Below are 14603 nucleotides of genomic sequence, written 5' to 3' on the forward strand. Positions count from 1 at the left end.
GATTTTTACCCTATCGCTACTCAGGTGGGCTGGATTTGGCCCAGAGGCTGGAGGTTTGTGCTCCCCTGCCATAAAAGCTAAAATCCTGTGCGTCCTAACTTGAACTCAGCCACATTGGACAAAGACAACCTTGCTTTTGAGTAAACATGCATTGGATCAGTCCGCCTTCCTGCAATCCTAAAAAGATAAACAGAAGCAAATCCTGTTGAAATTAGGAGGATTTATTTCTGAGTAATCAAAGCGCAGATTCTAAAGCTGTTGCTGCTACAGCTCCTCTTTCTACTAATCCTTGCTGTTGGTGTGAGCAATTAGGCGTGGACAGCAAGATTCCAGCATATATTGTTTCTCTATTTATGAAATGTATATCCCACCTTTCCACCAATATTATCTCCAAACATTTTGAATGCCATTAAAATTGTGTTAAGCCATTCTTAAACATACTCATAAAACCAATCAGGTCACACGGCCTAGAAACAGAAGCTACCATTTTCTTTTTAATAAAAGTATCAACTACCATTAAAAGCTCATGTGAATAGGATAAACTTTAGCTGCACATCTAAAGATAATAATGATGATTCCAGCAGAACATGTCTGAAACAGGAGTTCTGTATCTGGGAGGCCACCAGAGAAAAGGCCTTAATCACAGTAGCCACTAAAAGAAGCTCCTGTGATGACAAGCTTGACTGATGGGCAAGTTTGCGTAAGTGACGGTAGTGTAAGCCACTGGTGAGATCACTAGCCACAAACCTTTGCAAAGCCATTAATATTGTGTGCTGAACTGATTTGGAAATCTGCCTTGGGATTATAATCTCTTTTTGCACATGGATTTTTCTCCACTGTCCCTCCATTTAAACCCTTCCTTGTTGTTCTTGCTTCTGGAGACTTTTTAATTGCACTCTTCTCCCAAGTTCAGAAGGCTACAAAGAGGAATGTACGAATCAGCAAACCCAAGCTGAAGTTCTCCGAATTCCATCCCGAACCTCGTTCTGACTTGAGTCCATATCAAATAGCGAGCTTTGGGTTTCCCCCCTCTTCACATGAAAGTCCTTGCGTATTTTCATCCGTATTTTTCTAAATATACCTATCCGTTGTGTGCATCTTTGAAATGTATGCCTTCTTCTCCTGTTGATGAAAGTGTATTTGGGCACATTTTTCATAAGTATGCACTTCTGCATGCACATTTTTCAAACGTACACATGCTGTTGAACACATTTTGTTCTAATGACATTTCAAGCTCAGAAATGTATGGACCTCGACCACAGATTGTGTTCGAGTCCGGGTTCAGTCCAGAAGGTACAAATGGTAAATCCTGGTAAAAAAAAAAAAATGAACTGATACAAATTTCTCATACATCCCTAATCATGAACCTTCCAGGTTTCTTGCAAGTCCATTGAGATTCTATTGTTATTGTATGGGCTGCTAAATATTTATATTATACCAAGTACCTAATTCATGCCCTTAAGAAATAAAGATCCCAGTAAAAAAAATGAAGGGCATGACTTTTTTTTGCAATAGACAAACCGCAGCCTGCTACTCAAACTTGTCACCCCTTTCCAGAGATATTCTTGGCTTAAGTATTATTATTTTTTAAGAAGCTTCTGGAGAGAACAATTGTGGGTTGGTTTTGTAGGGTGCCTTCCTCCTTTATTCTCGCAGGTGGAAACAATCATGGAAAATACCACAGTTTCTCACGGGTTGTGTAAGAAAACCACAGCTTCTTTCCTAAACGTGCAGCCCCTTTTCAGAGATTGCTCTCCTTCTTGCTTATGTGAAGTTCCACCCACACCATGCAGTGATGTCAGTGCTATTAATCTTGCATGCTTGTGGCAGGAAACCTACTCGCTTTTCCTGACATGCAGATTTCTGAACCGAAGCAGGTATGTAGAGTGCTCAGTGTAAAAAAAAAGAAAAAAAGAGGAGGACTGACATGGCTCGGTCTGCTCCATTTTTCAAACTATCAGCAGCTCCTGCATCTTTGATTTTCATAAAGTCTAAAAATCCCACAAGAAATGCTTTCAAAATATACTAGGTTGCAGGGCCGGCCCAAGACATTTTGTTGCCTGAGGCAAAAATACAAGATGTTGCCCCTTTCCATTCCAGGTACAAAAGCTGAGTGGCAGTTCAATCTTTTCTTCAACATCGGTGATGGGACAGTGTTCTCCACTGCATCTGAAGGTATCAGGCTAGCCTAGGAGGCACAGGGCAGGCCTCGTGGCTCACAGTTCTTTCCACCAGCACCTTGCTGTTGTTTCTCAGCAACTGCCGCCTGAGGCAGTTGCTTTACTATGCCTAATGGTAGGGCCGGCTCTTAGTTTCGAGACATAGGCCTCAGCTAGACCTAGCAGTTTAGCGGGACGGAGGGGTGAAGATCCCGCGATATTTTATCACAAAATCTCCCCCTCTGATCACACGAGGCGGGTGATGACCTCAGAAGGAGAGGTGTTGTGCCCACCAATTTTTTTAAAGAGACAGGAGTGCACAAGCACTCGTGCGCAAAAGGTAAGTCCTTTTTTTTAAAAAAAATATTCTCAGCTCCCCCCACCCCACCCCCAATGGGCGCAGAGCTCCTGAGGAGCTGTGTGCCCCGTGCTCGGGTCCCGGTTTCTAGTAAGGAACCGCGAGGAGCCGTGACAAACCGCGACATCTGCACAAACTGGGCCTAAAGTGGAGGGGAAGATTCTGGGGCAAGGGAGGGATCATCCCTCACTGATCCCGGGATCCCCTGTGCATCATGTGGCACATCTAAGGCCTAAGTTACTTACTCTTAGTTCCCATTGACTTAGCTCATTTCACATCTGTGCATGGAAGATGGAGACTCCTTGAGGGAAGCTGAGCTCTTGATACAAGAAGGTGCCTCAGTCTGTTTGCCCATCGATCCGTTTTGGGTACTGTGACTGGCAGGAATTCTCCAGGATCTTAAACAGTTTTTCCCCACCACCCGCTTCCTATTTCTTTTAACTGGAAATATTCTGGGGGCTTCTGCCTAGAAAAAAGACCTGTGTTCTACCATTGAGCTTTGGTTCCTCTTCGGAGATGTCGTACAGTGGGGATAGGGAAGCCACCGCCTCCATGTTGCAGACCATCAGTATTTCCTGCCTCTTTGATTACCGCAAAACCCACAATGAATGCTTTTAAAATACTCTTGGCTGGATCCAGCCTAAGGCCTTAGCTAGACCTAAGGATTATCCCAGGCGCTGGCCCTGTTCCCGGAGCCGGCCTGGCCGAGTGCTCGGCAGTGCACATTTTCTGAGTCCTCCGGAAAGTACGCAATTCCCCTGGCGCACCATTAACATGCCGGGGGAATTGCGCACTTTCTGGAGGCGCCGGAAAGCATGCTTTGCGTCCCCCCCCCAGCAATCATGGCTTTAAAGGCCCACAATGAATGCTTTTAAAATACACTTGGCTGGATCCAGCTTAAGGCCTTAGCTAGACCTAAGGATTATCCCAGGCAAATGGAGGGGTGTCCCTGTCTGCTCCCGGTATCCCCTGTGTGTCATTTGGATGTACAGGGATGATCCCAGGATGATCCCGGGATATAGGCCTGGTCTAGCCATGGCTTGAGTTAGTGAGCAGATTGCAGTTTGGATCCAGCTCACTGCTTTTTTGGGGGCTTTTTTTTTACACTTTAGATCACAGTCCTATGGTAGTTTAGGCAGGGGGGCATGGAAATGTCCTAGGCCTTCCAGAGGATTGCATGCTTAGTCTTGAATATATTCCGTGCTGTGGAGTTTTTGGAAAATTTTGAATTGGAAACGTTTTTAGTGGCTGGAGTTAAAATTGCAGGAAGAAACATTAACAATCTCAGATATGCAGATGACACCTCTTTGATGGCTGAAAGCGAGGAGGAGCTGAGGAGCCTTATGACAAAGGTGAAAGAAGAAAGTGCAAAAGCTGGGTTGCAGTTAAATCTCGAAAAAACCAAGATTAGGGCAACTAGCTTGATTGATAACTGGCAAATAGAGGGAGAAAACGTGGAGGCAGTGACAGACTTTGTATTTCTGGGCGCAAAGATTACTGCAGACACTGACTGCAGCCAGGAAATCAGAAGACGTTTACTTCTTGGGAGGAGAGCAATGACAAATCTTGATAAAATAGTTAAGAGCAGAGACACCACACTGACAACAAAGGTCCGCATAGTTAAAGCAATGGTATTCCCCGTAGTAACCTATGGCTGCGAGAGCTGGACCATAAGGAAAGCTGAGCGAAGGAAGATAGATGCTTTTGAACTGTGGTGTTGGAGGAAAATTCTGAGAGTGCCTTGGACTGCAAGAAGATCAAACCAGTCCATACTCCAGGAAATAAAGCCAGGCTGCTCACTTGAGGGAATGGTATTAAAGGCAAAACTGAAATACTTTGGCCACATAATGAGAAGACAGGACACCCTGGAGAAGAGGCTGATGCTAGGGAAAGTGGAAGGCAAAAGGAAGAGGGGCCGACCAAGGGCAAGATGGATGGATGATATTCTGGAGGTGACAGACTTGACCTTGGGGGAGCTGGGGGTGGCGACATCCGGCAGAAAGCTCTGGCGTGGGCTGGTCCATGAAGTCACGAAGAGTCGGAAGCAACTGAACGAATAAACAACAACAAACTGATTTGGATCTGATTTAGCAGGTTTTAAACATTTAGTAAACAAGCTAAAAAAAAAGTTAAGAAAAGTATACCGTTTAAATTATTTTTACCATTTTAATTTTTTCAGATTGTATAAACATCTCTAATTCCCCCCTCCCCCAATAAACCAAAAATATTAATTTATTTAATATTCATTTAAAATATTTATTAGATGAAAAAAATCATTTCGATGTACTTAGGTTGCAGTCCTAGATGCCAGAGGTGGGCAGCTTGTTTCCTTCCAGAACTCGTTGGACTACAACTCCCATCATCCCTTACCATTGGCTATGTTGGCTAGGGCTGATGGGAGATGCAATCTAACAACATCTGGAAGGCCACGAGTTGCCCACCTTTGCTATACACATGTAAACTCCATTGAACTCAGCAGGACTTACTTCTTTGTAGACATACACTGGATTGCTCTGTCAAGTTGGCTTAAATGTTCTTTTCAAATTCAAACAAATCCAAAGCTTTACTTGGAAATGATTTTTATTGGAATACTTGTAAATATTTTAAGACGGCATAACTGAGTTGCATACTCTTTCATTACATTGTTTAGATGTTAAGAAAGAAAACAGAGACGCTGAAAATGTTAGCATGCCAACTTTAGCATGTCCAAAGAACCATGCAGTTTGATTGTATTCTTGGTAGGGACAGTCACCTGTTAGCGGTTAATTACAACTTCGACACTGCCAAGTTTGATTAGCACAGTATCCGTTCATTATGTTACTAATTAATTTTGGGGGGAAACATTTCCGATTTAGAAATGGATTTTTTTCTGCTTTTGAACCTTGCCACAATTGGCTTCTACTCAATCTTCTTTGCTCCTTCTCCCTCCATGAATGGTGCCTCTCATGTCCAGGGCTCATATGAACCTTTATGTACCCCCTTGACAGCTTTCCCTAAAATCCGATGATATTTGGAAACCATTTATTTCTTCCTGCCCCTGGTTATCCTTGCGAAGTGAAAGAAGAATGGCAACGGGTGAGAATGGGAGAAATGGTCTCCATGGAGATTGGGCCTTTGGAAAAACTTCCCAGCTTTCCTTGGGCTCATCTACACCAAGCAGGATATTCCACTATGAAAGCGGTATATAAAAGGCAGGAGCCACACTACTTCTTTATACAGGTATTGAGTTGCACTGACAACTGTTGGGGCCCATTGACACATACCATAAACCGCTTTCATTCCACTTCCATATTATATCCTGCTTGGTGTAGATGTGTCATGGGCCCCAACAGTTGTCAGTGCACTTCAATCCCGCTATAAAGCAGTAGTGTGGCTCCTGCCTTTTATATACTGCTTTCATACCACTTTCATAGTGGAATATCCTGCTTGGTGTAGATGAGGCCCTTGCCCTGCTAGGCAAGAGGTGGCCTTAAACACAATGTCAATGATATTGCTATCAATAGATTTGGTGGTTCTTAGAAAAGTTGCTTTTCCTTGTTACTTTTTCCTTTCTTGGTGCTGCTGAGCAGAGAAGAAACTGTTTACCCTAAGAGATAACTGTGATTGAAGGGTGAAAGGCTTAAAAGAGCCACTCGTCTGAAATGATAGGAAAGTGCAAATGATTAGCAGTCATCTTAAAATAGATCGTCCTCAAGTAGCCACCTTTAAGGGAATAGTTTGCCGAAGCAAGAAAACATTTGGTGCAAGTTGTCATTCAGCGGCCGTTCATTAGGCAATCTCAGCTCTCGATGTTGTGACCTGTTTGCTAATCAAAAGTATGAGATTCTGCGACGAAAGCTTGAAAAGGATGAAAATGTGTGTGCGTGTGTATTTAAAGAAATTGTACAGCTTGCAGGTCTTTCAGGCATGTCTTTCAGGTTGATTGTGAGCAGTGTGAAAGGCGTTCTCACTTTTCTAGGAATTACTGGGGTGGCTGGTGAGGGTGTTTGGTCTCCCTCATTAATCCTGTAGTCGTTGTTATGAAACTGTTAGGGTAGTGTTAACTCCGTTTCATGTGCTCACTGTTGACTAGGGTGCATCACTCTTTGGGCCTCGAGGGTGGCATGTGGTGTTGGCAGGGGGGCTGAGGGCCACACCCATGTGCGCACGCACACACACACACACAGGCTGGGGGGGGGAGACTTTAACCTTGCCCCCATCACAGTGATTGCTGCAGGATTGCTGTGTGTGTGTGTGAGGCAGGTTAACTCCACCTCCTCTTCTCCCCAGCAACCTGACTGGCTGTGCTGGTTGCATGTTGCCATTAGTGGCGAGGAAACACAGATAAGAACATAACAAGAGCCATGCTGGATCAGACCGAGGGTCCATCTAGTCCAGCACTCTGTTCACACAGTGGCCAACCAGCTGTTGACCAGGGACCAATAAAGCAGGTCATGGTGCAACAGCACCCTCCCACCCATGTTCCCCAGCAACTGCATGTCCCCCAGCAACTGGGGCACACAGGCTTACTGCCTCGGATACTGGAGGTAGCACATAAACATCAGGGCTAGTAGCCATTAACAGCCTAATCCTCCAGGAATTGATACAACCTGCCTGCTTTGGGTTGCTGAGGGAGAGGAAGAAGATTTATCCTCCTCCCACTTCCCCACGTCTCTGACCCTCTGCACTGGTATTGCATCCCCATTAGTGTTGCAGAAACAGTGCGATGTTGGTTGCTTTGAGTCACCTGGAGTGCTTTTGCCGCCACTTCCCCTTCCAGCATCCTCGACTGCTTTAACCTCCCCCTGCCCACACTGTGGCTGGACCAGCAGCGGTACTTCAGTGTTGGAAATAGCGATGACAGGGGTGGGGGCACACTCCAGGCCTTTGTGGTATAGACTGTAGACTTCAGATTGGCAGCTGGAGACCCCCATAGCTCTATCTGGCCCTTAAGGGAAGTGTCTGACTCCCCAATTGCTAGTAGAACCTCCGCTTGTGTGGGTCCCATGGGGCTTAATTAAAATAACAATCGCAAATATATAACTGAACACACATATTTTTAGTAAGAATAAAAATTCTTACTAAAGCATGCAACAACTTCCCCAGTACAAATACATGTAATAATTGGCCAAACGAAATACGGAGTTCTTGCTTGCAACGTTACAGTAGAATCATAAAATAGTAGAGTTGGAAGGAGCCTACAAGGCCATCAAGTCCAACCCCCTGCTCAATGCAGGAATCCACCCTAAGGTAAGCCAGTCCCAGGTTCTTTTGGTTTTCTCAAGATGCTCAGTAGTCCTTGTGTAGATTTCTTAACTTCAGGCCACAGGACGGTCTACAACTAGTGACTTACACATTGTAGTGCAAGGTGGTAGCCCTGAAATAATGGTATGAATATAACAGATATGAAAATGATTCCCCATCTGCTTGAAATTCTGCTATATACAAATATTAGTTTGGTTTACCTTGTACAAGATGAAAAGAGCCCAGAATCATAAATCCATCCTCTAGCATTTCTGCTTCCCAGCAAAATAAATGGACCTTTTCTGCTATTTATTTATTTATTTATTTATTTATTGCATTTATATCCCGCCTTTTTTCCTCCAAGGAACCCAAGGCGGTGTACATAATCCTCCTCTCCTTTTTATCCTAGCTTTCTTAGCTTTCCTTCTGAGTGAGGATTCCTCCCCAAGGGACTAAACCATCTAGTCTATTGGAGTTACACTAGCTTCGGTCCTAAAGCACACGTTACTTTAAAGACATAGCTAACACCTATATCGCTTCTCTTTTTTTACTCTAATGTATGCATAAAATCCCCAATCCAGATTGAGAGCCTAGTTTTGGGGAGGGGGATCTTTAACCTCCCTTGCTGAAATCCCAATCTGATTTTGGGGGACACCTGCAGTGTGTTTTGCCAAACAGTGATCAATTAACGCAAATAGGGATAGAGGTTAAAGTGCCCTTATCCCTCATGCTTGGGTGTCACTCTGGATTTGTGGGTTCAGTGTAGGGAGTTGCAGCTTTTACCCTCTACCCTTAATTCCATTTGCAGAATTCCCAAGAAATGTAAGAGTAAGGACATACATTGTGGGGAAATCTGCCCCCTTGCTTGTTGGATTTCTGTGGTGCGCCTGACTCTGCTCTCATTTGCGAGCCGAGCTGTGTTTTTCCCCTGAAATCCGGGAAATTTTGTGCAATTTTTTTTAATGCAAATTGAAACAATAACAACCGGAAATTACAAACTGGCCTGACTCAATGCAGATCAGGACGAGCCAGCTTGCGGGAAAGCAAAATGAAATCTGGGGGCGGGGAGGGGGGAGCTGTTTAAGCTCAGCAAGCTCCCCCCCCCAGATTCCTATGACATTCCCACCTAAGAGCCATTAACCAGATTGGTCCTGCCAAATTTGTCTGACCAGCTCACCCAATTGATGCCCTCTCTTGCCTGTGATGTCATTGCTCTGTGACCGTGATGTCATACTGACATTTGCTTCTCCGTTGCTGTGCAGGCTTGAAGTTTGAAGAGCTGCAAGAGAAATTTGGGGCAGAATTCTTCAACATCTGCTTCGACGAGAATGAGCGAGTTCTCCGAGCAGTGGGGGGCACCTTGCAAGATTTCTTCAACGGCTTTGATGCTTTGCTGGAGCACATCAGGACTTCGTTCGGAAGGCAAGCCACTTCGGAGTCCCCGTCTTTCCTATGCAAAGAGCTCCCCGAAGGCAGCCTGGTGCTCCACTACTTCCACCCTCACCAGATTGTTGGTTTTGCCATGATGGGTATGGTTAAGGCAGCAGCGAGGAAGATCTACCAACTGGAAGTCGAAGTGGAACAGATTGCGAACGAAAAAATGTGCCCCGAGGACTCGAACCCGGGCAACTGCAATTGTCTCACTTTTCTGATCAAAGAGCGCGAAAATGCAAATATCACGAAAGCACTTCCTCTCGGGACGTCCCAGTCCCCCTCCGACCTGAGGATAAGCATCAGCACCTTCTGCCGGGCGTTTCCCTTCCATCTGATGTTTGATCCCAGCATGCTGGTGCTGCAGCTCGGGGAAGGACTTCGGAAGCAGCTCCGTTGCGAGGTTCACAAGACGCTGAAATTCCAAGACTGCTTCGAGATCGTTTCTCCAAAGATCGGGACCACCTTCGAACGAGTCCTCCTGAGGCTGTCTACGCCCTTTGTGATCCGAACCAGACTGGAAGCGTCTGGCTCTGAAAATAAAGATAAGGTAAGAATGTTCATTTATTCAGGTGAAAGAGGGTTGGTAGTCCGTGGGTGTATGAATAACCTAGCGATGACATCGAAGGGAAAACAGCTGGTTATGGGCCAGACTAGACAAAATACCAAGACTGCCATCATCAGATCTTCCACAAACTAACAATTTAATAAATGCAGCTGGGGCAGGGCTAAATTAGATCAGGGTCATAGTGCTGGAGGAGAAGGGGTTAACACATTTCCTTGCTCTGTCTTCCTGGTCTAACACCCACCCCCTTCCACTGCCACACTTGCTATTTTCTCCATGGAAAACAAATGCACGGGTCCAAAGTGATGTCACCTTGGCAAATAGCAGCTATGGGGAGGCCATGTAGATTGTGACCCCCGTGCCCCCAGCACTGCTTCCCCCAGTCTGTTTCAACCTCTTGCATAGCTGGTTTTACTTCAAAACAAAAGAAGAGCATGAGAGCATTTGATCACTGATTTCTCAGCATCTTGTCTAGTTTGGTCCTGAGTGCTCAGTGCTCATTGAAGTATCTGGTGCAGCATCCTTAGCTGGTAAAAGATGCTTAATGCCCCTGAGGCCACTTGAGCCTTCAAGGAGAGAGCTGGATCTAACAGCACCCCCAGATTACGAAGCTGATCCCTCAAGGGGGAGAGTGACCCTCGCTGGAACGGACCAAACACCATCACACAGCACAAGTGAAAACCAGCTAACAGCATTTCTGTCCTATCAGGGACCAAGCAGTAGACCTCCAACACCAGATTTTAGAATGCAGGTTGAAATAGAACAAATAGAAATGGAAGCACAGGGCCCTCAAAGAGATACCATGATCAGTTGTATGAAAAGCTGCTGAGAGGCTCGAGAGATAGACCTTTTTAGTCTAAGTAGGACTAAGTTTGAATTCAATCCAGTATCTGCAACATACCATTTTCAATTGGTACCTTCTTGATCTTGTTAAACTAGGACAGGGGTAGGCAGTGTGGCTCCCATGGGCACCACTGTGCCCTCAGACACCTTTCCTGATGTCAGCTGTGGTGTCCTAACCTTCCTACTTTTTATTTTTCTAAAACACCAAAGTTTCCCATTGGCAGCTGGGATCGCTTCAAAGCAAACGGAGGGCCTCTAGCTGCTCCTGGCTTCTTTTCCCATGAAAGGCCCTGGGCCGGATGGTGGGCTTAGACCTTCTTAGGAAATGAAGATGGCAGGTGGCTGCAGGCCGTTGCTTTCATCTGCAATGCTCACATTTTGTGATTTATTTTATTTATTTATTTATTTATTTATTACATTTTTATACCGCCCAATAGCCGAAGCTCTCTGGGCGGTTCACAAAAATTAAAACCACAGTAAAACACCCAACAGTTTAAAACACAATTACGAAATACAGTATAAAAAGCGCAATCAGGATAAAACCACACAGCAAAGTTGATATAGGATTAAAATACAGAGTTAAAACAGTAAAATTTAAATTTAAGTTAAAATTAAGTGTTGAAATACTGAGTGAATAAAAAGGTCTTCAGCTGGCGACGAAAGCAGTACAGTGTAGGCGCCAAGCGGACCTCTCTGGGGAGCTCGTTCCACAACCGGGGTGCCACAGCGGAGAAAGCCCGCTGTGATGGTGCCCAGGACAGTTTCTCAAATTGCCAAATGTGGCCATGGGGCCCAAAACCCTTGCCTATCCCTGAACTAGGACAGGCTACACAACCAGCCATCGAATTGCGCCATTAGCAGGCCCAGGTGGTGGAATTCATCTGTCCCTGGGGTGTCCAGTTGTTGATTCCTGTTTTATATTGTTGGGGTCATTTTGAGGAGAGTCATTTCTTTCTCCTCCCTTCTTTCTGGTGTGGGTTTTTTTGTCTGTTTTTGTTAGCCCCTCCTAAATATGTCAAATATGAACTAATACCTTTTCACTGACCAAAGGACATTTTTTTAGAAAGGCGTTTCACTCAAGACGACTCTTTTATCAATATTTGTTCTGCTTGTATTACGAAGTCAACAGCTGAGACCCTACATGAGTAATTTGAAATCCGTCACTCACCGTCTGGAATTGTGTTTTTCGTCCTCATTTAATTCCCTTTAAAATTCAAATGGAGTGGCCTGAAAGTCATTGTACCATGAGGGCCATCTTTCAGATATTACCTCAGAGCTTTAATTCTTCCTTCCTTCACAGTCACAGCGAATGGCGGGGGTGGGGGTGGGCAAGGAAAATTGACACCCTGCTTCTATCGGCGTCTGCGGCTTCACAGAACAATCCCAGATTCAAATTCTGCGCGTGTCCCTCCCTTCTGCGAATATCCCTCACGTTTGCTTGTCAAAATGTATTTAGGCTCCGATGATTTTCAAAATGAATTACGTTGACTAATTTGGCAGCTGCCAGTGGCTGTTGAATGCGAAATGTGAAACAATAGACGACAACTTGGCTTTAAAAAGAAGAAGACTCCCCCTTACCACACTAATGGCTGTGCTTCAGTGCACTTTAAAACACCTTGGATAGTCACACGACATTTTTAATTAGGGATGTGCAAAGCTCCAAGGATACTTCTGCCCAACAAGTGACATGGCATGTTCATGGCATTTAACTGGAAACAGCAACTGTATTTTTCGCAAGGGAAGGATTTTTTAAATGCTTAATTTGCATGTTAGTTTACATTCTCCTAGCAATGTGCCTGTTGTCCCCCTGTTCAAAGTACAGACCAACTTGTGTTTGCTAATGTTATCCTGTCAGAATGTCTACAGGCATTCTGTTGCTTATTGGTTCCCCCTGTCCAAGTGCCAGGTGTCTTGCTATTTTCCTCTGTGCTGGCTATTGACCAAAAGACTTGACTATTGCACATCCAGGTCTATTTCATAAAATGGCAAACTGTTGTGCAATATTTTAGTGGAAAGTTACTGCTTCTTCACTGTTTGATAAACCACAACCCAAAACAGATCCACAGTAACAGTTCAGAAACGTTTCTTTATTTTGGAACACTGGTCTGGAAATATGTAATTTGGGTTTCTGAATATATATAATTCTATGCATCCTTTCCTCAGTTATGTTAGTAAAGAACATGATTGGCATTTGCAACCATTGTGACGAAATTGTGCATCATTGCAAGGTCTGATAAGCGAGGTTCATCAAAACGTTTCCCATCACTGCTGGGAACAGTCTCCCATGAAAAATTGAATGAAACACATGACATGTCTTCACCTTCCTCAAATATTCCCTCAAATTACATGGGTTTGGTTTATGAAATCTGTAGGGAATGTAAATTGAGGCCTGCAGAACCAAATCCTTTATATCTGGCTTTTCTATTTTGTTTGCTTTGCCCCCTTTTGACAGATGCCTTCTGAAATTAATAAGTGTTGTGTCAAGATTGGAAATCTGTCTTTAAAGGAGTGCAAGTTATTGCTTTTTAAAAACTTATCTCCATCATTTGCTTAACAATTTTAATACTTTCGATTGGCCAGTGGTTCACAAATTTTGGGTGGCCATGGCCAACGTAGATTTATGCTGACCTTAACAGCCAGCCAAAATCTGATGAAGAAGCAGGTCTTTTCTCTGATGTCAGGCTCAGCTCTGATAGTATTTGGAAGCAATAAGCGCTTCTGAAGCTCAAGATGGTGGCAGGGAGAAGACTTCCCATCCTTCGGTGTGTAAGCAGGAGATACCACTTTCAGAAACTTCCAAATAGCAAACTAGCAAACTAGCAGGGCATCCGGCAGAAAGATTCTAGCCCAGACTTTTGCCAGCTGTGCTTGCTTTCTGTTTTTGGACAGAGAGGATCTATACATTAAGGGAAATTGCATTGTTTACCCGGAACTTTTGTGCTTCCTGGTTCTTTGGCGCAATTGTTATGGGCTGAATTACACAGGAGGAGAGGGGCAACAAGGAATTTGAATTGAATACTTCCCCTCCATTCAGTTCTATTGAGACAGTGCCATCTAGTGGTGGGAGATCCTGCTTTCCCCTTGATATTACCTTCAAAAGTAGTTCTTTTTATCCTGGGATTTCCGGAGGATTGTTGTTGATGATGTCATGAAATTGACCCAAAAACTTATGTGAGTGGCCAATCACAAGTGTGCAATAAATCACTCATTTAGAGGAACCCAGAATTTTTTAACTTACAGCAGCATTAATAAATGTGATCCTCTCCACCTGCAGTCTGAAATGGTGCAGTCCATTCTGCCATCTCAGTATTGTGTTCTGCAGCCTGTGAGCTACAAAGCCAGGCAGCTCTAAGGCCGAGTCATTCTGACAATGTACACCACCAGTGTGGCTCTCTGATTTGGGTGTGCTTCTTGACTGGAAGGAGGCACGGCTGTGGATTCTCTGAGAGTTGCAGGGGATCTTCTCCTCTGACAGGCAGGTAATTCTGGAGCATTTTGGAAGGAGGAAAACCCAGAACCTCAGTGAGTTTACCTTCTCACCACTATTGTTACCAGCTGCTATTGCTCCTCCTCCTCTTTCTCATCATTGCTATTGCTTGCTTGCTGGTCAGGCAGAGAGCCAGTGAGTGAGTAGGCAGTGCCATCTCTTCCTCCTCCTCCTCCCCACCACCACCACCCTTCAACAAAAGTGGACCAAATATCCAAATAAGCAGCCATTTGAAGGTGGTTCCTATATGCCATCCATTCAGACATTGAAAGCATTATAAGGTCCTCAACCCATTGCATTCTACGAGCAGAGTGTTTCTCCTTCCAATGTTGTCCTATCAGTCTTTTGGCTGTCAAAAGGGCACAGAGAATCCATTTACACTGACCATTTGTTAATTTCCATGAAGCAGGTAAATAATTTAAAAGAGCAGGTACATCAGCAAATATTGAAGACTGTTCAAGTAAAACAATTATATGGGTAATAACCTCCCATTTTGAGTACCATTTTAAAACTTGTCTCTTTTTGGCTTTCATAGAA

The 14603-nt window shown here is 44.4% G+C and overlaps 1 protein-coding gene across 1 annotated transcript in view; it reads left to right on the plus strand.

The window, feature by feature from the left end:
* Positions 1-14603, plus strand: part of GUCY1A2 (guanylate cyclase 1 soluble subunit alpha 2) — a 197292-nt gene that overhangs the window by 37161 nt on the left and 145528 nt on the right. The window contains exon 4 of the mRNA XM_063127098.1: positions 9003-9721. Within this exon, the coding sequence (XP_062983168.1) occupies positions 9003-9721 (719 nt within the window). The remainder of the gene's footprint in view (positions 1-9002; positions 9722-14603) is intronic.

The sequence above is a fragment of the Elgaria multicarinata genome, chromosome 5 (genome assembly GCF_023053635.1).
Source record: "Elgaria multicarinata webbii isolate HBS135686 ecotype San Diego chromosome 5, rElgMul1.1.pri, whole genome shotgun sequence".
Lineage (NCBI taxonomy): Eukaryota > Metazoa > Chordata > Lepidosauria > Squamata > Anguidae > Elgaria > Elgaria multicarinata.